The sequence below is a fragment of the Archocentrus centrarchus genome, chromosome 13 (assembly GCF_007364275.1).
Source record: "Archocentrus centrarchus isolate MPI-CPG fArcCen1 chromosome 13, fArcCen1, whole genome shotgun sequence".
NCBI lineage: Eukaryota > Metazoa > Chordata > Actinopteri > Cichliformes > Cichlidae > Archocentrus > Archocentrus centrarchus.
Genome location: NC_044358.1, coordinates 27,268,219 through 27,290,885, shown reverse-complemented (window position 1 = coordinate 27,290,885; position 22,667 = coordinate 27,268,219). Strand labels below are relative to the sequence as shown.

General features: G+C 40.7%; 1 protein-coding gene across 1 annotated transcript in view; it reads left to right on the top strand.

Annotated features, from left to right (window-relative positions):
• The first annotated feature begins 2,017 nt into the window (after positions 1–2,017).
• Positions 2,018–22,667, top strand: part of mcamb (melanoma cell adhesion molecule b) — a 52,305-nt gene continuing 31,655 nt past the window's right edge. The window contains exon 1 of the mRNA XM_030743695.1: positions 2,018–2,176. Coding sequence (XP_030599555.1) covers positions 2,113–2,176 — 64 coding nt within the window. The 5' untranslated portion in view covers positions 2,018–2,112. The remainder of the gene's footprint in view (positions 2,177–22,667) is intronic.

Here is a 22,667-nt window from a genome sequence, read left to right as displayed (position 1 = left end):
CAAGAGTCACTGATATAATAGCCTCAAGAATGACCTGAAACTGACTTTGTTTATATACTCAAAGGTCTGAGTTTATAGGCACATTTACTGTCCAATGTGTGTGTCTGGGGCAATCTGGCCAGACTGAATTCCTAAACCATTTTATATCAGTTTAAGCAAGCCACAACCACATGGGAACTTGCCAGTGTTATTTTCCTGCTGCCCTCTGTTACTCTAGGAATGTTTTTTGATTGCGGTCGATTGCGTACTTTGGGACCCTCTTACAGTTTGGAAAATGCTGCAGATATCCAAACCATGACATTCAAATGCCTGCATACAGTCTGAGTATTTTACTTCTCAGTGACTGCAGTCACTGAGAGACATCGTATAATTTACATGATGCTGATACATAATCAGCAATGTGTAAATGATGTCTCGTGGCAGACATTTTGCTTTTACATGCTTTTTTTGGGAGTCAGTCTCATTCGTTTCCCTTTTTGTGTCGTATTAAGATCAGGATGGAGCGTGCACAGGAGGAGTCATACAGCTGTGTCTGTATATTTTTGGAAACACAACTTTTGTTATTTTAGCTGTGTACCAAAATATATTCAAGTAAGAGTTATTTGATTAATATGGATTTTTAATTTGAGGGGTTGAACAAAAAAGATTGCTTTAATGTTGAGCAAACCAGACATTTTTATTCACCCCCAAATCCAAAAAAGTTGAAACGCTGTGACAAATAAATAAAAACAGAATCAAATGATCATAACCCCATGTTTTATTCACATAGTAAACATATCAAATATTTAAATGAGAAAATGTACCATTTTGAAGAAAAAAAATTAACTCATTTTTAATTTAATGGGAGCAACACGTCTCATATAAGTTGGGACAGGGCCATGTTTCCCACTGTGTAGCATCCCCTCTTCTTTGTAAACATCTGGGATCTGAGGAGAGCAGCTGCTGGACTTTTGGGAGAGGAATGTTGTCCCATTCTTGTCTGATACAGGACTCTATCTGCTCAACTGCTTCTTTGTCATATTTTTCTTTTCATGATGTGCCAAATATTTTCAGTTGCTGAAAGGTCTGGACTGTAGGCAGGCCAGTTCAACACCTGGACTCTTCTACTATGAAGCCACGCTCTTGTAACAGATCTATGCTGTGTGCAGCTGAGCACCATCCTGCTGAAATATTGAAGGCTTTTCCTGAAAAAGACATTGTATGGATGGGAGCATGTGTTACTCTAAAACCTGTATATATATTTCAGCATTGGTGACTTTCCAGATGTGCAAGCAGCCAAGTTCTGTTGTTAGACTCAGTTAATAAAGTCTTAAGCTTTTCAGCTTTACCACTGGCAGTTATTTGGAGGCTACAGATCTTCTGCAGCTGCACCCAAGAGTTAGGTCCTCATCTTTCTCTCTGCTCCTGCCTCCACTCCACTCTCCACCAGTACCTTCTTTGCTCTGCAAACACCCTGATGTCATTATGAAATGATTACACAGGTCACCAAGCACACAGTTAAAACGCACCACATGACGTGACCATTCAAGCGGCGGGACAACTGCCACACCTTCTCACATTAATTTCCACGCCTCCACTTAGAAAAGCCACGCTAAATGATCCCTCACCAGTCACGGTTCCCTATTGAGAAAACATAAATTATGGCACTCTTGATGAGGAAATGTATTAAATTTGAGTCTTGGCAGCAACAAAGTAGTTGTAAATTATAACTTCACACTGCATTTAACTCCAGACCTCCACCCTCCTGCTCTTCTCTCTGAAGTTCCTCCCTTTTTTTGCCCGCTGCAAAAAATACGAACACCTCGTTTTAAGTGGAAATCGGATCTCTGGTGTATTCATCTAAATAAATGAGCAATGAAATGTCCGAGACACAGTTATTTAAATAAAATCTAATAATAAAAGTTAAAATATGATACATTTCAGACCAGCTCTCGGATGACTCGTGCAGAGGGACTTTCTTTACAGCGTGCCTCTGCCCCTTTCTGCATCATTTGCCTCCCCACGCTGCACCGCCACTCCTCTCTTTCACTCAGTTTTCCAGGAGGACCAGTTCCTGTCAGACTCCTCTCACACACACCTAAGCACGGACATCTGCAGCACCGACCTACAGCCATGGTTTTACGGGACACTGCCCCTCTGCTCGTGGGACTTGTGCTTTTCTTTCACACTTTGGGAGGTGAGTAACTAAGAAAGATTTACCACAGCTGTGTGTGTGATGTTTGTCGTGCATGCAAAGTTTTTTTTTTTTTTTTTTTTTTTTCTGGAAGACGGACAAATAAACCAACTAAGAGGATGCCTGTCAGAAAAGCACAAGCTGCACTTTTGTTATGTGGAAATCCATTATGATCAGAGAAGCTTTCTAAAGAGATTTTTGGGAGCTGAAAAAGTTGCAGACCAACTGCCGGCACAGAAACTTGATACTTTCTTGCAGCACTCATATCGCCCTTTCTTACGCGCAGCTTCTGTGTCAGCCGCAGAGATGAGACGGTGCACAGTCAGTCCCTGGCTGTAAGATTTCACATCTTTCATCTTTTGAAAGTTTATAAAGAAAGTGCATTTTGGCCCAGCTGCATGACCCCAGTAATGCAATCTGTAGGTGAAGCGATTTTCCTCTTTATATAGGCGCATTTCCATGTGTGTAAATGGGTGAATGGTGAGTGTAAACACTGACTAGCTTTGTGCACTTGCTGTGAATAAGCATGCCACTTTTGTGAGACACCTATGCCATAAACAAATATTTTGCCACAGTGAGAGATCATTAATTTTATGGTGTATGAAGCTATGGTTAGTATGAATAACTTGCATGTATTTTTAGAGGTACAGTTGCAGTGAGGTTGGTCTCTGTCTGCTTTCTGTCATCTCTTATCTATTCCCAGCAGTGATCAAGTGGCCCAGTGCTGGCTTGGCAGCAGTGACTGGCTCCCATAGTGTTTGTCACACAGAACCGTGCAGTCAAACACATTCCTTGCGTGAGACATTTGCGTGGCAATATTTATTGTTAATCAGATTTATTTTATATAACTTGTGGGAGAGTACTGTAAAAAGTCGTGAGATCCACAGAGACGTGCAGATGAATGCTATTTTTAGAGTGTAGATTTATATGTGGCTTTTATGGAGGTGAGAAAGGCCCACTATCTTGGCTTTCCACCTTACGGTTATGTTTTTAGGGACTTTTCTGATGTTGCTGTGTCTTACTTATTTATGCAGACAGGTCTGTATATGCTTTCCCCCCAGCCCTTCCTCTTTGCAAGCCTCTCATTTCCCTCCTCTGTTGCCCTCACTTCTACCCTTTTCACCTTTTCTTGATCCCTGTTTATCAAATGACCTTCTGAACCTCATCATTGTATTGTACTGATCTCCTGTTTGACTCCATACCCATTGTTTGTGATCTCTTCAAACTCCCTGCCCTTATAAAGTCTGTTTCCTGTACTTGTACCTCTCTGGCTTTCCAAACCTCCAGGAGGCATGCCTGTGCTGACACCTCCTATATAATTATATTGTGCTGATGTCTGTTGACAGTAACATGCGGAAGGTTATTTTTTCTATAGATCAATAACTAATGATCCTAATTATGGATTTAGTTTATACAGTGTCATAAAATATTGCAAAAATTAAAACCTTATAATTTTCCAGAGGTCACACATCCCTATTTTTTTTTTGCTCAGGCAGTAGTAAGCTGACAATATAAGCTACACATATTCCTTTAAAAAATATATTATATTATGCTTTGAGCCACACCTCTCAATCTTTGACATCAGGTATTTTGGGCTGTTCTAAAGAGCTCACTGAATTCAAGCAAGCTACTGTAATAGGATGCCACAGTTGCGACAAGTCATTTGGTTAAATCTCTTTCCTCCTGGGTATTCCACGATCAGCTGTAAGTGGCGTTATTGCAAAGTGGAAGTGTTTAGGAACCACAGCAACTCAGCCACAAAGTGGCAGAGCATGTAAAGTTTTAGAGCGGGATTGCCAAGTGCTGAGGCAAGAAGTGCATAAAAGTCGCCAACGCTCGGCTGACTGCAGATCTCCAAACCTCCTCTGGCATTAACATCAGCACAAAAACTGTGTACCGGGAGCTTCGTGCCAGCATTTTCCTTGGCCGAGCACCTCCTGCAGGTGAAATGTGTGAGTATCCCAGTACTTTTGTTCATATGGTGTACAATGTCCTCCTGAGAACTAATTTCCTCTATAGTGGTCACAAAAAAAGTTAAATAAAGATACTTTTTGCTCGGTTCTCAGGAGGATATGATCAGACTTGAGAAGAACCTTTAACAAGTTACTTAACAATTCAGTAAAAACATGACAGCCACACAGTAACAGTGACTAGATAAGTGATAGAGACACTGGTAGCCCAAAGGTTTCTGCAAGGTAAAATGTTTATTGTGACTGTAGTCTAGTGGCTTTGAAGAGAGTGAAGTAATCTTTTCATAACAGGTCAGAAAGAGCTGTCTCACAGTAAGGCAATGCTGTAGAAATATTATAAATCTAGCTTTCAGATAATTACTCATAATAACTCACAGTACCTGAGGAAATAAAGAGCCAGGCGCTTATGTTTTTATGATAATGTCACAATAATAATATGAAATAGTTTAGCATGTTGCACAGCCAATGTAGCTGCTGCTAGCTTTGATCGGATGCCCACCGGCCTGAGCTACATCAGAATTTTAGTGCTGAGGGGAAGTGTGTTCCAAAGTTCCGAAACCAGTAAGCGAGAACTAGTTGTGACTTGTTTTCATGTCACCTTTGTAATTTCAGTTGGCTGTTAGCTGACAACAAATAATATCCCAATAACGTTATTTTCATATGCATATGTTCTGTTGAACAGTGAGGAAAATTTAACTGTAATATGGCCCATTTACTATATTTTTAAAGCATCTACTGCAGTCTTCAAAAACTGTGGTATAGACTATATTTTGAGCTGTTGCCCTGTTCACACATACATCTTGGAAAATGTAGCTTTGTTTCATGCATTTTCACCTTTTGTCCACACATAAATTGAAAAACTCCTTCCGGGGTGAAGGCAAACTAAGTTTTTGTCTCACATCAAATGCTTCAGTGTCTCCACCTCAGAGACATTGCAACTGCAAACCCTCTGAAATCTATGCCATAACCTGACGTGCACTTCCCTAGAAATGTTGTTTGAAGGCAAACTACGTCATAGGCTACATAGATTCCACGCAGAAGTCTAAAATAAGCTTGAAATATAAAATACTTCCTGCAACGTTATAATCTCATACATTTGATAATATTGGTTTAAAATTTAAGCCCTGAGTATGCAGATGCCTTGTTTGAATAAATGCTCATGTAAATGCTCATGGAGATGAATGAGTGCCTGTCCTAAAACTCCATCCAATGACATCAGAGGAAAATTGCAGTTGTTGCTGGATTTTAACTTTGACCCTTGATAAGGATACAGTTCATTTCCTGTGACCTCAGCTAATCAAGCTGGGCAAAGTAGCAGGACGACCTCTCTCATTTAGAGGTCATCCTTTTCTGCTGCAGCTGAGACGCCGTCCCTTGGTTTCGTGTGCTCAGAACAACTTCTGCTCTTCAGTAGAAGGGAGCCGGTCATGGACAATAAACGCCCTTGTTGTGACTTGACCGCAGCATCGAAAATTGAGGCCAGTAATCTGGCAGAGCATCAGCAGAGCACAGCGCAACTGAAATGGAAGTCCTTAAATTCAGCCTTCTGTGACTGCTGTGCATACAGGCAGTTCGTGCAGGAGGACAGGCGTTGTATTATGCCATATGGTGGAGTTTGGTGGACCTGGATTTTTTTCTGCTCCTTGCTCCCCCTGAGCATCGAATGACTTGTGATTAATGTCTGAATTTCCTCAGCCATTAAAAGTCATTTTGTTCTGACATGCTATGTTGGCAAATAAAACACTCTCAATCATTTTAAGCGCACCAGTGTCGCATATAATCATGAAATTTATTTTGGCATAAATATTACGACTGATGGAAGTTTCATCATGCCCCAAAACTGGGTTGTTGCCTGGAGAGAGTTAGTCATGGGCACATGTTGTCTTATCTTTGTCTTCAGTGGAAGTCTTGAGCTGCACTGTTTATATGTTCCCATGCAACAGACTCCCGAGGACACCCCAGAGCAAAGGAGCCATCCACTGCTTTTTTTGACCTGGGTGGGTGACAGTGCAGCATCAGAGGTTGTCCTGCTAAATTTATGGTTGTTAGGGAAAGTGAAAAACAACCCATATGATCAATGAATCCTGAAAAGGAAACAATACAAAGGGTAACTTTAACATGAATATTAGTTTAGTGCCATGAATGTTGATGTATAGCAAAAATTTCTAGGAACGGTACAATGCTTGAAGCTGATCCCAAACCAGATGATAATTATTGAATACTTGAGCGTTGTTGTCTTTTTTTTTTTTCTTTTTTTTTTTTTACTTTCAAGAAAAAGAAAGTTTTCATAGGATTCTAAACAGTCCTGTAAAAAAACTGAGTACATTGTTACTGCTTCTATACGAATTGTATGTCTTGATGTATAATGACAATAAATTCTTCTTGATAACAGCGTGATGCTGCTACTGACCCTCTTACAGTGCCTTGCGAAAGTATTTGGCCCCCTTGAACTTTTCAACCTTTTGCCACATTTCAGGCTTCAAACATAAAGATATAAAATTTTAATTTTTTGTGAAGAATCACCAACAAGTGGGACACAATTGTGAAGTGGAATGAAATTTATTGGATGTGTCAAACTTTTTTAACAAATAAAAAACTGAAAAGTGGGGCGTGCAATATTATTCGGCCCCTTTTCTTTCAGTGCAGCAAAGTCACTCCAGAAGTTCAGTAAGGATCTCTGAATGATCCAATGTTGTCCCAAATGACTGATGATGATAAATAGAATCCACCTGTGTGTAATCAAGTCTCCGTATAAATGCACCTGCTCTGTGATAGTCTCAGGGTTCTGTTCAAAGCGCAGAGAGCATCATGAAGACCAAGGAACACACCAGGCAGGTCAGAGATACTGTTGTGGAGAAGTTCAAAGCCGGATTTGGATACAAAAAGATTTCCCAAGTTTTAAACATCTCAAGGAGCACTGTGCAAGCAATCATATTGAAATGGAAGGAGTATCAGACCACTGCAAATCTACCAAGACCCAGCTGTCCCTCTAAACTTTCATCTCAAACAAGGAGAAGACTGATCAGAGATGCAGCCAAGAGGCCCATGATCACTCTGGATGAACTGCAGAGATCTACAGCTGAGGTGGGAGAGTCTGTCCATAGGACAACAATCAGTCGTACACTGCACAAATCTGGCCTTTATGGAAGAGTGGCAAGGAGAAAGCCATTACTCAAAGATATCCATAAAAAGTCTCGTTTAAAGTTTGCCACAAGCCACCCGGGAGACACACCAAACATGTGGAAGAAGGTGCTCTGGTCAGATGAACCCAAAATCGAACTGTTTGGCCACAATGCAAAACGATATGTTTGGCGTAAAAGCAACACAGCTCATCACCCTGAACACACCATCCCCACTGTCAAACATGGTGGTGGCAGCATCATGGTTTGGGCCTGCTTTTCATCAGCAGGGACAGGGAAGATGGTCAAAATTGATGGGAAGATGGATGGGGCCAAATACAGGACCATTCTGGAAGAAAACCTGTTGGAGTCTGCAAGAGACCTGAGACTGGGATGGAGATTTATCTTCCAACAAGACAATGATCCAAAACATAAAGCCAAATCTACAATGGAATGGTTCACAGATAAACGTATCCAGGTGTTGGAACGGCCAAGTCAAAGTCCAGACCTGAATCTAATCGAGCATCTGTGGAAAGAGCTGAAGACTGCTGTTCACAAACGCTCTCCATCCAACCTCAGTGAGCTCGAGCTGTTTTGCAAGGAAGAATGGGCAAGAATTTCAGTCTCTCTATGTGCAAAACTGATAGAGACATACCCCAAGCGACTTGCAGCTGTAATTGCAGCAAAAGGTGGCGCTACAAAGTATTAATGCAAGGGGGCCGAATAATATTGCACGCTCCACTTTTCAGTTTTTTATTTGTTAAAAAAGTTTGACACATCCAATGAATTTCATTCCACTTCACGATTGTGTCCCACTTGTTGTTGATTCTTCACAAAAAATTAAAATTTTATATCTTTATGTTTGAAGCCTGAAATGTGGCAAAAGGTTGAAAAGTTCAAGGGGGCCGAATACTTTCGCAAGGCACTGTAAGAGGGTCAGTAGCAGCATCACGCTGTTAATCAAATGCACTTGAGTAGCTGGTCATTTGTAAGTGTGAGCATTCCTATAAAAAACTGACGTTTTGGCAGATTGTTGGTCTGGAACATTCGGGTGTGTGTTAACACAATGCCACAATCTTCGAGTCAGAGAAACTCCAAAAACCCCAAGAACTCCATCTCACATTCTGCAGGCCTCAGTTAGCATGCTAAATGTTAAAGTTCATGACAGCACAATTAGAAAAAGACTGAACAAGTATGGCTTGTTTGGAAGGGTTGATAGGAGAAAGCTTCTTTTCTCTAAAAAGAACATGGCAGCACAGCTTAGGTTTACAAAGTTCCTTCTGAACAAACCACAAGATCTCTGGAACAATACCCTTTGGACAGTTAAGACCAAAGTTTGGCCATAATGCACAGCTCCACGTTTGGTGAAAACTAAACACAGCTTATTAGCACAAACACGGTGGTAGAGGGGTGATAATTTGGGCTTATTTTGCAGCCACCTTGCAGTCATTGAGTCATCTGTGCACCAAAGTATTGTAGAGTCAACTGTGAGGTCATCTGTCCAACAGCTAAATCTTGAGTGAAATCGGGTCATGCAACAGGACAATGATCCCAAACACAGCGCTGAATCTACAAGAGAATGGCTGAAAAAGAAAATAATCAAGATGCTGCAAAGTCCTGATTATAATCTGAGTCAAATGCTGTGGTGGAACTATACATAAATGAATGCCCACTCGAGAGTGGGCCAAAATTCCTCCACAACAATCTGAAAGACTGATAAAGTCAGCAAGAAAGTGTTTACTTCAGGTTATTGCTGCTAAAGGTGGTTCTATAAGCTACTGAATCACAGGATGTACTTAGTTTTTCACAGGACTGTAAAAAAAATTTGTTTTGTTTTGCCTTCTTTTAACTTTTTTAAACCTGCATTGTTCTATATTCGTATTTGTTGGCATGTAACTGACTGACAAACATAACTATCTAACTCACATCCTTAAGGCTTCTGCTTTCTACTGCAACACTCATGTTAGCATTTCAGGGGTGTTCACGCCTCATATTGTTGTTATTGTTGTTTACTGTTTGTTTGTGTTCTAGTTTCATGCACGCAAAGTGGATATCTTTGTACAGTAACCCATACAGCAATTTGTGGCCACAGCTGTTGCACTTGAGCCAAACTTGTAACACTTTGGCTTTAAAGTGGATGTTAGTAGCAACATGTAGTCCTTGGAGGAAGAGTCAGAAATGTTTTGTTTTTAAGTGTTTTTATGGACCCTGTGTTGATCCGGTGCAGTATTTCCCCTCTGAACAATATAATAGGTTGAAGCTGTTCACTTGGGAGCCTGAATTGTTGAAGCAAAAGGTTTCCTTTTACTGTTTGATCTTCCTATTGATGGGAATAACATCCATTATCACCATTACATGGGTCAATATAGCAAACCAGTGATAGTGAGGGAGGGGGCCTGTTACTGCTGTAGAGACTTTGTGCTGTTGTCATCAGGACCATTTTCTGTGTGTTCCCAGAGTAGCAGCAAATGATTGTTTGTATAATGTAGCTCCAGCAAAGAAACATTCTGCAATCCAGCCGTGTTGAATGATATCTTAATATCAACAGTTTTTGTTGCCGGAGCGAGCGGTTTAACTTATGTTTACTGTAAGAAGGGAAGGAAGGAAGTTGATATTCAGCTTTGTTCAGGCCTGTATCAGAACAGGATACAATACAAGTGTTTGTCAATATTTTCTCTCAACGAAAAATACTGTTTTTCCTTTGGAGGGAATGAATGTAATTAAAGTGATTTCACAATGACTATGGATCACTGTTAGAAAGTTCAAACTTGGCCATTTCCAAAGATTCTTGCAACATTTTTTTTAAAATCACATCTGGTTTTTTATAAGAAACACGTCTTGAGGGATGCCCCGCAGAAGGTCTTAACTCAGCACTGGCCTCGTCTGCAGATGTGCAACGAGGCATTTCATGTGACAGCTTCGGTGTACCCTGATGTATGCCTCTATATTTGGCTGCAGGGCAAATCCATTCATATCAGGCAGTTTAAAGATCGCCTCAGCTAGAACAATGTTTCAGTAGCCAGCTCTCCTCTGACTATAACCACCCACTTCTGCTCTAACGGCCTTTGAAGTTTGCATCAGACAGACAGCTGCATACACCTGGTCCTGACAACTCCTGGACTTAAAGATGCGCGCGCACACACACACACACACACGCGCGCGCACACGCACACACACACACTCACTGTTGCCTCTTAATGACCTGTTGTCATCGTGTGTTATTTTTGTTAAAGCAGGGTTACTGTTTCACAGCGGGTGACATTGACTCCCTGTGTATCCCGGCTGTCTAAATTCACACCCATGCACTTTGAAGGTATGCAGTTCTTGATCATTATCTCTATCACTGTTGCAGCTCAGGCCTCAAGTACTTTAGTGTTATAAACATAAAACTGTCCCCAGGGTAGACTGAATAAATCCTGCTGCAAGCAAACCGCTTTTCATTAAGCTGTGAGAAAAGATTAGCTTTGTGTCCTGAAGGTTTATGCTGATATCTCTGCTAAACCGTACGTTAATTAGTATTTAATGGTAACCCAGTGGCTTCCAGTTGTGTTAATGTGTAGAAGGTGCAATGTAGAATGATGCAATGTACGCAAAATAAAAAAAAAAAAATTATTTAGTATGATATGTGCAAAGCACTTGACGCATGTGGGTGGAAAAAATGCTGATTGTTTGCTTTGATAGGGCGTGACATGCAACACGGATTTACCACAGGAACTGGATAAAGAAGGGTGTGTTTCCTGTTGTGTACTGGGGCATGGGTCTCAAAAACTTCTTAGTCTGAAATGTAAGGGCAGCTTTAATGTTTGTTTATATTTATAAAATTTTTTTAAATGGAAACAAATTGTTACTTTGTGTAATAAACACCCTTCGCCCCTGTTAGACAAGTCCTTTCTTTATTTGTAGTCGATGATTTCAGTTCTATTATGCAGCCTATTTTATTCACACATGGTTGCGGCTGTCACAGCAGATTAATAAATCTGTAGTAAAACTAATGTTTTTCTGAAAAGTTGTTCCATGCTCTGGTATAATTGTTCACATTTTAGTAATTTTTGTAAAAACAGCAGCACTGGAAGAGCTGTTAGCTGACCCCTTAGACCGCCAGAAACGGAACTAAAACATCATTAAACACATACTGGTTGCCTGGAACATAAAACCATTTGTAAGTTTGTGTCTGACTGCTGGAAAGCATGGGAACTGTAAAATTCTCTGATATGATTTATCGCTTTCATTTCTTTTAGTGACCTCTGACCTTTTTATTGCAGTAAGAGGGGTTGTGTGGCAGCACTTGTAAAGCTCCAGGATGAAGGGTCATCTTACATCTTTGATGCTCGTTTTTTTTTCTTTCTTTTTTTCATTAACTCTCTGTAGGGAGTTAGTTTGACCTCTTGCACTTGACTACACTACAGAGCAGTTTTATGTGGTACTTTTATATAGTATGTTAATTATGTGTCATTAACTAATTTAATGAAATTGTTGTCATGTTAACTACGGGGCTTCTTTCTGTGTGTTATAAAACTTGCCTTTCAGTGAGCTCTTTCCATAATTATGAACACGGTTAAGTGTTTTTTTTTTTTTTTGGGGGGGGATCGTGTGGGGATTTTTTTCTGAAGCTAGCTTCTATAGTTCACTGAATACTGTTAACTTTTAAACTGTCTCAACCAGCAGTGCTAACAGTACATAAAAACTCAGCAGTTAATGCTGGAAACATTGTGTTTTCCTTCCCCACAAGCATGCTGTTTGGATTGTTGGTATGTCTCTTTGGCTAACTTTGAAACACAAATGCATCCAATAATAATTGTGGTTTGCATCAGTTTTTATAGCCTCTAAAACTGGATCAGCTGTTTGTCCAAGAATAGATGTGGAGAAGAGGAAGGGTGGTGATTAATGTATCAGTCTTCATTAATTATAAACCCACAGAGCAGGAGCATCAGTGGTGTCTGTGTCCACAGCATGGAAGTGGCTTTATTAACAAACACTTGAGCAGCATTTTGTTAATGAATGGCCTTAAAATGCTTCCCTGATTTTACTCATTCCAAGAATACATTCAGAAGAGTGTAAGTTTTTAATTTTGCTGATCTTAAATACCCAGGTAACTCCAGGTTACATAAACATATATCCCCTTATATTTCAAAGTGCTTTTTGGATCTATGCTGTGGCTTTCTTATCCTGTTACAGGTTAGTTGTACTTTCACTCACCATGTTTTTTTTTTAGGTACAGCAGCTCAACTGCTCATTAATGCCAACATCTAATCAACCAGTAAGCCAGTGCATTTAGGCATGTAGAAATGGCTAAGACCATCTGCTGAAGTTCAAAATGAGCATCAGAATGGGCAAGAAAAGTGATTTAAGTGACTTTGGCCAATTTAGATGCTGCTTGATTGTTGGTAGAGTAGAAACTGCAGATCTACTGGGATTTTCCCCACACATCCTTCTCCAGGGTTTACAGACAATGGTCCAAAAAAGAAAAAAATATCCAGTGAGCAGCAGTTCTCTGCCTTGTTGAAGCCACAGCTCAGAGAAGAATGGCCAGACTGCTTCCAGCTGATAGGAAGGTGCAACAGCTGGTTGCAATCAAACCATGAAGCAGGTGGGCTACAGCAGCAGAAGACCACACTGGGTGTCACTTCTGTCAGCTAAGAACATGAAACTCAGGCTACAATTTGCACAGACTCACCTAAATTGGACAGTTGAAGACTGGACTAACATTGCCTGGTCTGATGAGTTTTGATTTCTGCGGTGACATTAGGATGGTACTGTAGGATCAGAATTTGGTGTAAACATGGATTCATTCTGCTGGAAGCAGCAGGATAACACGCTGTCACAAAGCTCATTATCTCAAATTGATTTCTTGAATGTGAAAATGAGTTCACGGTACTGAAATGGCCTCCACAATCAACCGGATCTCAAGAGCACCTTTGGGATGTGGTGGAATGGAAGACGTGCATTGTGGACGTGCAGCCGACAGATCTGCAGCAGCTGTGTGATGCTGTCATGTCAATATCAACCAACATCTCTGAGGAATGTTTCCAACACCTTGTTGAATCTATATATGCCACAGAGAATGAAGGCAGCTTTATTCAAGTTATTGATGAATATTTTAGGAATAAATAAATGAATGCATCCATGTCCAGCTAGAGCTTGTTATGTTTGTTTATTTATTTTAAAAATGGGCATTTTTTTTCTGGGAAGTACACCAGTAATTTTTTTTCCTCACTCTGGTTCAAAGGTTGTTTAGCGGTCCCCGGACGACCCAGCTCTTCCTATTTGTCAGTCACACCGGATGATGGTTTTAAGTGGTCTTTCGGCCTTAAGAAACAATTAAAATTCTTGGGTGTCGCAGAAATTTTACTTAAATGTTGAAACTGATACTTTCACACTATCAGAGGGAATGATTCATGCACCATATGTGTGAAAGGAATTCTCTGCAACCTTTCATAACGTCAGTGACATTGCAAAACTCACACTTTGCTCATTTTGTAAGAAAATAATTTTTTACATCATGGTACACCACAAACATGAATCATCCTGTTGTAAGACGTGCACAGTCTCTCTGCACACATCTCTACTTTGAGATTATCTTGACGTACGTAGCTTCTTTCCTGTTGTGGGTAACCCAAAATCTGAGAAGTTGCCTGAGCTGCATCCTGAAAACAGCTGCCCAAAAGTCATGAATGCATGCATACAGGCTGTGCATACACGTGTTCTTGTCCCTGGATCTGTTTTCATAGAGGAGGATGAATTGAGCTGATGTTTTGGCCTCAGGCTAAAAATTGTGGAGAGACTTTATGAGCCAAATTATATGAGCTGTACTTCATTTAAAAAAAAACAACACAGCTCTCTGCAAGGTTAGAGGAACTGCACTGTGAGAAATGCAAGCACAAGGACAAATAATCACATGGGTGAAGGCCAATGTAATGCAATGGTGGAGAGGAGTCTTTTTTCTTAAATGTTATTTTTATGAGTCATAACTATCATGGTTCTTCTAATACATGAAAGGTTGCCAGTTTTAATAATAAGAATAACATGAGAAAGCTATTTCCCCCCCTTATGTTACATCACAAAGTTAAACTTTCATATATTCTGTATTCATGTACATATATAAAGTGAAATATTTTTTGTTTTATTTTGGATGATTATAGCTTATAGCTCATGAAAATAAAAAAAATATTAATTAATCAAATTATTTGACTATTTCCTACAATAACTCAAAAATGATTTACAATACAGAAATGTCCAGTTTCTGAAAAGTCCATCCATCCGTCCGTCCGTCCGTCCGTCCATCCATCCATCCATCCATCCATCCATTTTCTTCTGCTTATCCAGGGCTGGGTCGCGGGGGCAGCAGCCTAAGCAGAGAAGCCCAGGACTTCTGGAAACTGTGTTCATTTATACACTCAGTACTTGGTTGTAGCTCCTTGCATCAGTTGTGTCGTGCCATGGAATTGATTGGCTTCCGGCGTGGCAGAGGTGTTATTGAAGCCCAGGTTGCTTTTGATGGGCTTCCTTTGGCTCACCTGGATTTTTTAGGTCAGGTGTTTCTCATCTTCTTCTTGAAGAGTGGTGGGCTGGCCAATCTCTAATGGCATGATCAATGAACCATTTAGTAGTTTTGGCTCTGTGGGCATGTGCTGAGTCCTGCTTGAAAAGGAAACTGGCATCTTTATAAAGCTTGTCGGAGCATGAAGTGCTCTAAAATCTCCTGGTAGATGGCTGCCTTGACTTTGGACTTGATTAAACACAGCGCACCAACACCATGGGTTCTGTACATCTGTACTCTTCCTCCAGACTCTAGGACCTTGATTTCCAAATGAAATGCAAATTTCACTTCATATCTCTGAACAGTCAGTCCATTGTTGTGCAGTTCTCCCAGGTTCTTGAATTGAATTGAAGTGACTTACTCTCCTTGTGGAAGGTGTCAATAATTGTCAAGTTAGCATCTTCCAGTTATTGTGGTTGCGTGTATTGAACTTGACTGAGACACATGGTATTTACTCAAACTGGAAATTAACTGTTCTAATAACTTGAGATTCATTTGCTAAACCAAATCAATAGAAGCAGGGTGGTAGGACAAGAGAGACACTAAAGACTGAGGCGGAGGGAAATTTATGAGACACGATCTCAGCGACTTCTGTGGCTGACATTACCACATTTATATCTCAAAAAATTATCAAAAAAATATGTTTTATTGCAAGCATCCAAATGCCGCAGGGAATCAGGCTGCAAATTTGTGACCCTGGAAAACATCAATAAGACATTAAAGCAGGAGAATAGTAAACAGTACCTGTAGAAACAGTGTCAGATGTGAGTCTATAAGAACAGCCTTTGATTTTCCAGTGTGCATGAGTGAAGTGTGGTTTGCAGACTCCACTGTGGACACACCTGCAAAGCTGTTGGAGTGCACATGGAGTAAAACTCACTATGTGACTGTTATCCAGCATAATTTACAGTCAAATGTGTCCGTGAAAGCAGTTCATAGCACCAGTAACAGGGGTGGGGGCGCAGGCATGTGCTTTAAATTTGAGATTTGAAAGTGAAGGTCAGTTTGAAGCCACAGCCAAGATGGCAGCTTCAAACTGCATACATTTTAATCATTACATATTGGAAAAAATGTTACTTAATTGGTGTGAATAAAGGTCAGGGATTAATAGCAGTAGCTGCAGAGGAATGTAGAATCGTCTCCGTCAAAGGCTGATGCACTGCTGGAGGAATTGTCTCTTTTTCATCCTGAAGCGGATTTGTGTGCTCCTCTGTCTCCTGTTTCAGCTCTGAGGTCAAACACACACACAGATCTCCCTCTGTCCCTGTGCTAAGTGTTGCCAATGTGTGGAAAGCTTCCACTTCCGTGGCTTATTAATGAAATAGAAAAGGAGCTTTAGTGCTGATTGTTTACCAATGACAGTGGCTTTAACTGCAGAGGGACAGCTTTTGAACTATTGATTTGGTTATTGGCTTCTATAAATCTTTTTTTTTTTTTCCCCTCATGCACCCTCTTATTGGGAGTAACCCAAGAAATGTGAAGGGTGAGGCTGTGCTGGACAGGCCTGGCCTTCGACATGGAATTTATATGGTGACTATCTGGTGGACATTTTTAGATCTGAGGATGAAAGAAAGTAAGAGCAGCTTGAACTTTGGCCTTGAAGAGCTCAAATCTCCAGTTCAATCCAGCACTTACTCCCTCAGAGCTCCCTGCACTGCAGCACAAGAAAACTCCCCAAGATATGCACTTTTGTAAAACACAGGAAATAAGACATTCACAGCCCAAAATATTACACTTCACATTCAGAGACCAAAACCAGAAATGCTGCGTCGAACAAAATGAAGTAACCGAGCGTGCCCCAACATATAAAATGTTGGTTTGTGGTTCATGACTTAATTTGCTTGGGCTTATTAGCCTGTACTCTTTTATTTAGCACTATGCACCTAGGGTCAGCCTGCCATAAGACTTAAATTATCTAATTTTCCACTGTTTGTTGTGCTGTTTACAGCGCCAACATGACAAAATGTAAAAGCTGCTCAGACTATGGTTGACCCTTGGATCTGAGCATGTCCTGCGGGAGCTGTGCAGGCACAAGTGGAGACCGGAGGCCTGTTGGGATCTCGTTCTGCTCTCTGTTAGTTCAACACCCTGCTTAATAATGGATGTTGTTTTTTTGAAATAATGCTCTATGCTGATCTAATGCACATTAGGACCCTTTTAACCTAATGCAACCTACCAGCCCTCAGCCCTTACACTGTGCCACTGACTCAGCAGAGCAGACTGATGTGTTTGCCGCGGCTTCACAGTGTTTAGTTATAGTGGATAACTGTTGGTTTTTCTCTTCTGTCAGGCTCCAGTGTTTGTATTTCCCCCTCTTCAATTAGGGTATGTTTTAAAGCTTTAGCTTTGTCAGTTTCATCTTTGCAGCTAATTTATTTTTCCAGGCAAAGTTCTTTTTCTTCCAATGAAACTGAAATATTTGTCTCTGTCTGGGTCACGCTGCACATTCGAGACACTGAAAGCGGTCTGATATGATTCATTCATTTCATTTTAATCAGTGTTCAAAGTAGAAACAGCTGATGCTCTCAAAAGAGATCATTGTTTTCGTTGCTGCGTTTGCTTCATAATTCAGCACAAACACCCTGGAACTCAGATCACAGCATGCGGGGCGTTTCAAATCGACCTTTTTATTCGTCCCGTGATAAGTAGGCAAAGCTTTTGGCAAGTAAAGCATGTGAGCAGGAGCTGAATGCATGTCATCACTGGCACTGTTTTTGCAAGATCTTGAGTTTGAATAACAGCATGTTTCTTTGGGCATTTTTTTTGGAGTCATAAGGATACAGGATGTTGTATCTGCCTATCACATATTGATGAATCCATTTTTTATTCATTCATTTAGGTATAAAGCTGCTTGTCAGTTGCTGTGTCATAAATAAAAGCACGAGCGTGGCAATACATCAGCGCTGAAGATGCAATAATACAGAGCATGTAAAGGTTTCATATTTCATTGGGGCCTTTAACTCTTCCAGCACATTAAAAATAAAAAAAAAATAAAAAAAATTCAAACATGGGAATGTTTTTATTATTAAATTAAAAGTATATTTGTTGCAAATGAGAAATACAGTATTGTGCAAAAGTCTTGACCCACCCTTAATTTTTTTGGGGGGGTCGTTTTCAGTCCAGTCCTTATATCTGACCATTTTCAGAGGAATTTTTGTTTTTTTGACTCATTCAAGCATAAAAATGATGAGCCACTGTTGTGCCAACCATGATAGACAACAAAGAACCTACTGTGTTTTAAATTGTATCTTTAGTCACTTTGTTACTAGCACCCTGTTGCAAAAACACACAATTTGTTCCAATTTCTTTAGCTGAATCTTCAAAAAGGCCTAAGATAACAGTTTGACAGGCATAAAATAGTAGTTTTACATTGATAAGTTGATTCCTGAAGAGCTGTTAGCAGAAAACGTGGCATAGAGTTCAGGTTGTGATGAAGAATAGAGGTGGTCTTAAAAAACATAAATTTTCAAGTCTGTTAGAATTGTACAAACTCAGTTTTTGCCTTATAGGCTGTATTTCAATTTATGTTTGCACAAGTTTCAATAACTTGCTGCACTTTAGTAAAGGCGGCTGTCAAATAACTTGTTTTTGTGATACTCGCACTTGAAGAATTTCGTTTTTATCTTCTTCTTTTTTTTGGTGCGTACTTTCAAAAACTCCCACCTGCACACAAAGATAATAAAGGGATGTAAGAACAATGTGAATCATTATTTGTACTTGTACCATCCACCAAAAAGGAGACAGCTGCTGCTGAGTACCTTGTCCTCTGAGTCAATGGATAAAAAGCTTTGAGTATGTGTATCTGGGATCTATCTTTAGCCATAATATGCCAGCAGCACGCAGTGCATATCTCATACTTCTAAAGCCATGTCATGAGACCGCTCGCGTCCCCCCCTTCCTCCCTCTCCGTTCCTGTATTGTTAGAACCAGTGTTGCACAAAAATACTGTCCCTGTTGGCCTTTCCCATACTTCCAAACTGCGTGTGTTATGTTATTTCTGACTGCTCACAGAGTGGCTGATTATGGAAACCATTTTGCAGTCTTGGGATGTGGGAAAGAGGATGGAGGGGGCGTTTCTACCATTATGGGAGCAGGCATAAGGAAATGGCTCACAGAGATCAACTCACACACAGACATTTACACAGTAATGCAAGTAGACATAGATGTGTGAGATTGTGAGAGTAATGTGCAATGCTTTTTTTTTTTTTTTAAAATATGAGAGTTGTGGAGTTAGACGTGGGAAGATGACCTCATCCTCCATGAAGTCAGAAGTCACACATGCTACTTTCCCACCGCCGAGGAGCCGGTTCGCGTGCCAGTGCTCGTGCTGTTCCCAATGACCCGGCGAAACGCTTAAGAACGGGCCCGCGTTCCCACCGCATTTCTGTGAACCATTGCTTTAGGTATGAGTGTGTGCGGGTCCTCGTCTGGACACGGAAGCCGAAGCGCACAAACGTGGGAGAACACGCTCCCCTTTCTTGTGCTGCAAATATGATTTACGGTCCAAACCAAACTACTGCAGCATCTGTGTGCAGCACAGAGGTAAACACAGACAGCGATTAGAGCAAGACGAGAAGTACACGCTTTGTGTCTTTCTATCTGTGATATGAACTGATACAAAGCAGCAAGTTCAGCCTTAGAGCCCAACCTAATTCACAGCCGTGAAAATTGCTTCGCTTTTCTCATTAATACACATGTAATATGGTAGAAAGCTTGATGTTGAGACGGCAGAGTCACGTCCTTCTGCCGCTTTCGTCACGCGTTCTTGTTTCGAGACCAGCTAGTTTGTGGGGCCAGAGTTGAACCCGAGTGCTTCCGCGGTGGAAAACCCGCCTAACGGTTCAAATTTAGGCACCGGCACCGGAATCCTGTTATATTTATATGTCTGTGTCTGTGGGCATATCAGGATAGCTGAATAAGGAAACTCTGAATAAGGGGGAGTAGGTCTTACTGCCAAGTAATTATCAAAGGCTGGGAAAGGGAGTGAACTCTCTTTGGAGTGTAGCTGCTGAGGGAAGACCAAAGAGCTGCTTATCAAACAGGGATTAGCCTCAGGTTTTTGAAACCTGCTGCTGAAGGCCTGCATTCAGAGCTGTACAGTTATGTTCTGGGACTGCTCAGAAAAAGACTTCCAGCACTTCCAGTAATTTAAATACCTTCATTTCCCTTGGTTTTTTATTAAAAAGCAAAAGTGTGGAGTGAATTTTTGAATCGGACTCATGTGGGGTTAGTCTCTGGAGCTGCTGGATTGTCAGGTTTATGTTACTGATGAAGCTTACCCCACCATCGAGCTCATTGTCAGAGGCTTTGTTAGTAGCTTCTCCAGTATTTTTATACATTACACTGTTAAAAATACTTCCAGTTGACACATGGAGTTGAGTGAATGTAAAAAGTTTGTTATTCCAGGTATGTAAAGGAGACATAATTTTAAAGCAGTACCTCAACATTTTGGGATTTGAACTTTGTGTCAATATCACCCTCATGTCTGCCTCTTAAATATAAAACTATTAACAGCAGCTGGTTGGTTCAACTCAAAGACAACAGGGTGCACGTTTACAGGGCAGGAAGTCACTGCATCTGGCTGAGAAATGGTAGTCAGACACAAAACTCCTGTAAATCCACAAACTGGCATTTTAACACTTAATTGTTGTATAGATTAAATAAGCAAGATATAGAGGAATACTTACTGAGTTTTATTGGTGGTGGCAGTTTTATTTGGCGATTCCCAGGCTTGTTCTTCTCCCCCCCCGTCTGTGTACCAGCTACCTGCTGGCTGTCATCTAATATCAGTGAACATCAAGATTGGTTTTTATAGTCTCATTAAACTCTTGCAAGAAGTCCTGCAATGATGAACTATCCCTTTAAAACATTTAAAAGTGCCGTTAGTGGAATTTTTGCTCCAGAACAGTGGTGTTAATATTTTCTACAAATACTCCTGTTCTTGTATGCTCTAATATGTGTTTAATGCGTTATTTTTGCCTTTTGAGGACAACAAGTGAAGCTGCCTGTGCCTTAACAGTAAGAGGGTGGAAGCAGAGATCTGATATTTGGGATATTTAAATGCATTTTCATGCTTGAAGTTGTGTTCTTCTACTGGCAGTCAGTTATTGCTCCACTAGACTTGGACACTGATCATTAATTGCTTTCCTCATTGGCAAAGAAAGAGCTTTTTGTTTTTTTTTCTTTAAATTTCCTCAGATCAAACCACTGCAAGTGCTGCCAAGAGCTGACCTTATAAGAGAGCCATCCTAAGGTTTATTACCATTGTGCTATAACAGTGACTCAGCAAAGCCCCCTCTGAAAGATGGAGTCTGACATGCTGAGAAGTGAGCCAGGTCCAGCCTTGGCTGATCTCTGTAACAGGTGTCCGCTGAAATGAAATGTAAAGTCAGCCCAGTCCCTCCCTGTTTCTCCTGATGTGTGGTCTCCCCTGATTCTCTCCACTGTATTTACATTCTTTGTGTACTTTGTCTCCTCTGCCTTTTGGAAATCGTTAATTCTGATGGCATGTTGAGTCGATGCGGCTGGTGCTTGGCTCCAGAAACCCCGGGGATCTGTGTGTGTGTTTTGGAGAAAGTGTCTGGCAGGTCAGCGTGACACGTTGACCTCGTTTTGTCTGAGGCATTGTGAGAATGTGCAGTTTGGTTGCTACAGCTGCCACTGTCCATCTCTTTGTTACTGCACCCAGCAATTAAAACATCACCTGAACCCCACACAGGCTCCAGAGGAGTGCTCCGTTCCTACTTTCAATACAGTGCAATATGGCTTCTTCTAATGGTCATCTGTAACACTCTCAGTTTATGCAGCATCACATGGTAGCATCCCGGTAAGCAACGTTTGTGAGCAAAAGCTTTCGTTAAAATAAAAAATGTTTTAAAACTGCATTGTTATGTTCATTCTTACTTCCTGCCTGGTCTTCTTTTCTGTGCTGCCTTTGCTGGTGCATGGCTGCGTCTCTCGCTGTATCAAATGTAAATGAATGCAATACTGTGAAACCATTGATCAGAGGTGGGCAGTTAATTTTTCCAAGAGGCCACATGAGACACTGGGACTGTTTATAAAGAGCTTATATAGAGATGAAATTAATACTGAGCAGAATTAAGTTCAGCTCATTGGTGCAGCCCTCCACAACAGTCCCAGTCTCATGTGGCCCCTTGGAAAAATTAACTGCTCAGACCTGGACTAGATGTTTATTGCACTTGTATTGTATTGCTTGTACACGCAGACCTCTTTTACAAGGAGACCTCCGTGTATTCAAAAAATGTTCCTGCATAATGTTACTATTGGTCAGAATCACTCATGGTGCCCTAAAAATTGGATCAGTGCTTAGCATTTTGTTAAATAGCTGATATCAGTACCAAATAGTAGCAATTAACTTGCCATCAGTTGGGTCAGCTCATCGGTTAATGATTGACTTTGATTAATTTGAACATTATGTCACACATAAAACGAAATGCCCAGATGTCTTTTCCAAGTTCTCGAAACAAAGGCGGCATATGAAACAATTCTGTCATTGTCATTACACCAAAACCTTTCACACAACATGGATATTCTCAAGTCAACAAAACAGAAGAAATTGGATTCGTGCTCATCTTCTTCTGACTCTTGCAAGCTGCTATCTTCCTAGATATTTTTCAGAGAAAAGAGAAAATATTCTTGTTTACAACTGTGCAAATAAATCTTTCAGCCATTTTTCTTCAAATCTAGCAAGTAACCTTCAGAGTGTGTTCATGTAGCATGATTAACTCGCTCTTCAGCGCTAACAATCTGAAATGTGTGCTTAGTTTGATACTGATGAGTTGCATCTGGTTCACTGATTTGTGCTCTATCTTGATAAATTCACAATCCAAGTTTTAGATGCTGTTTGT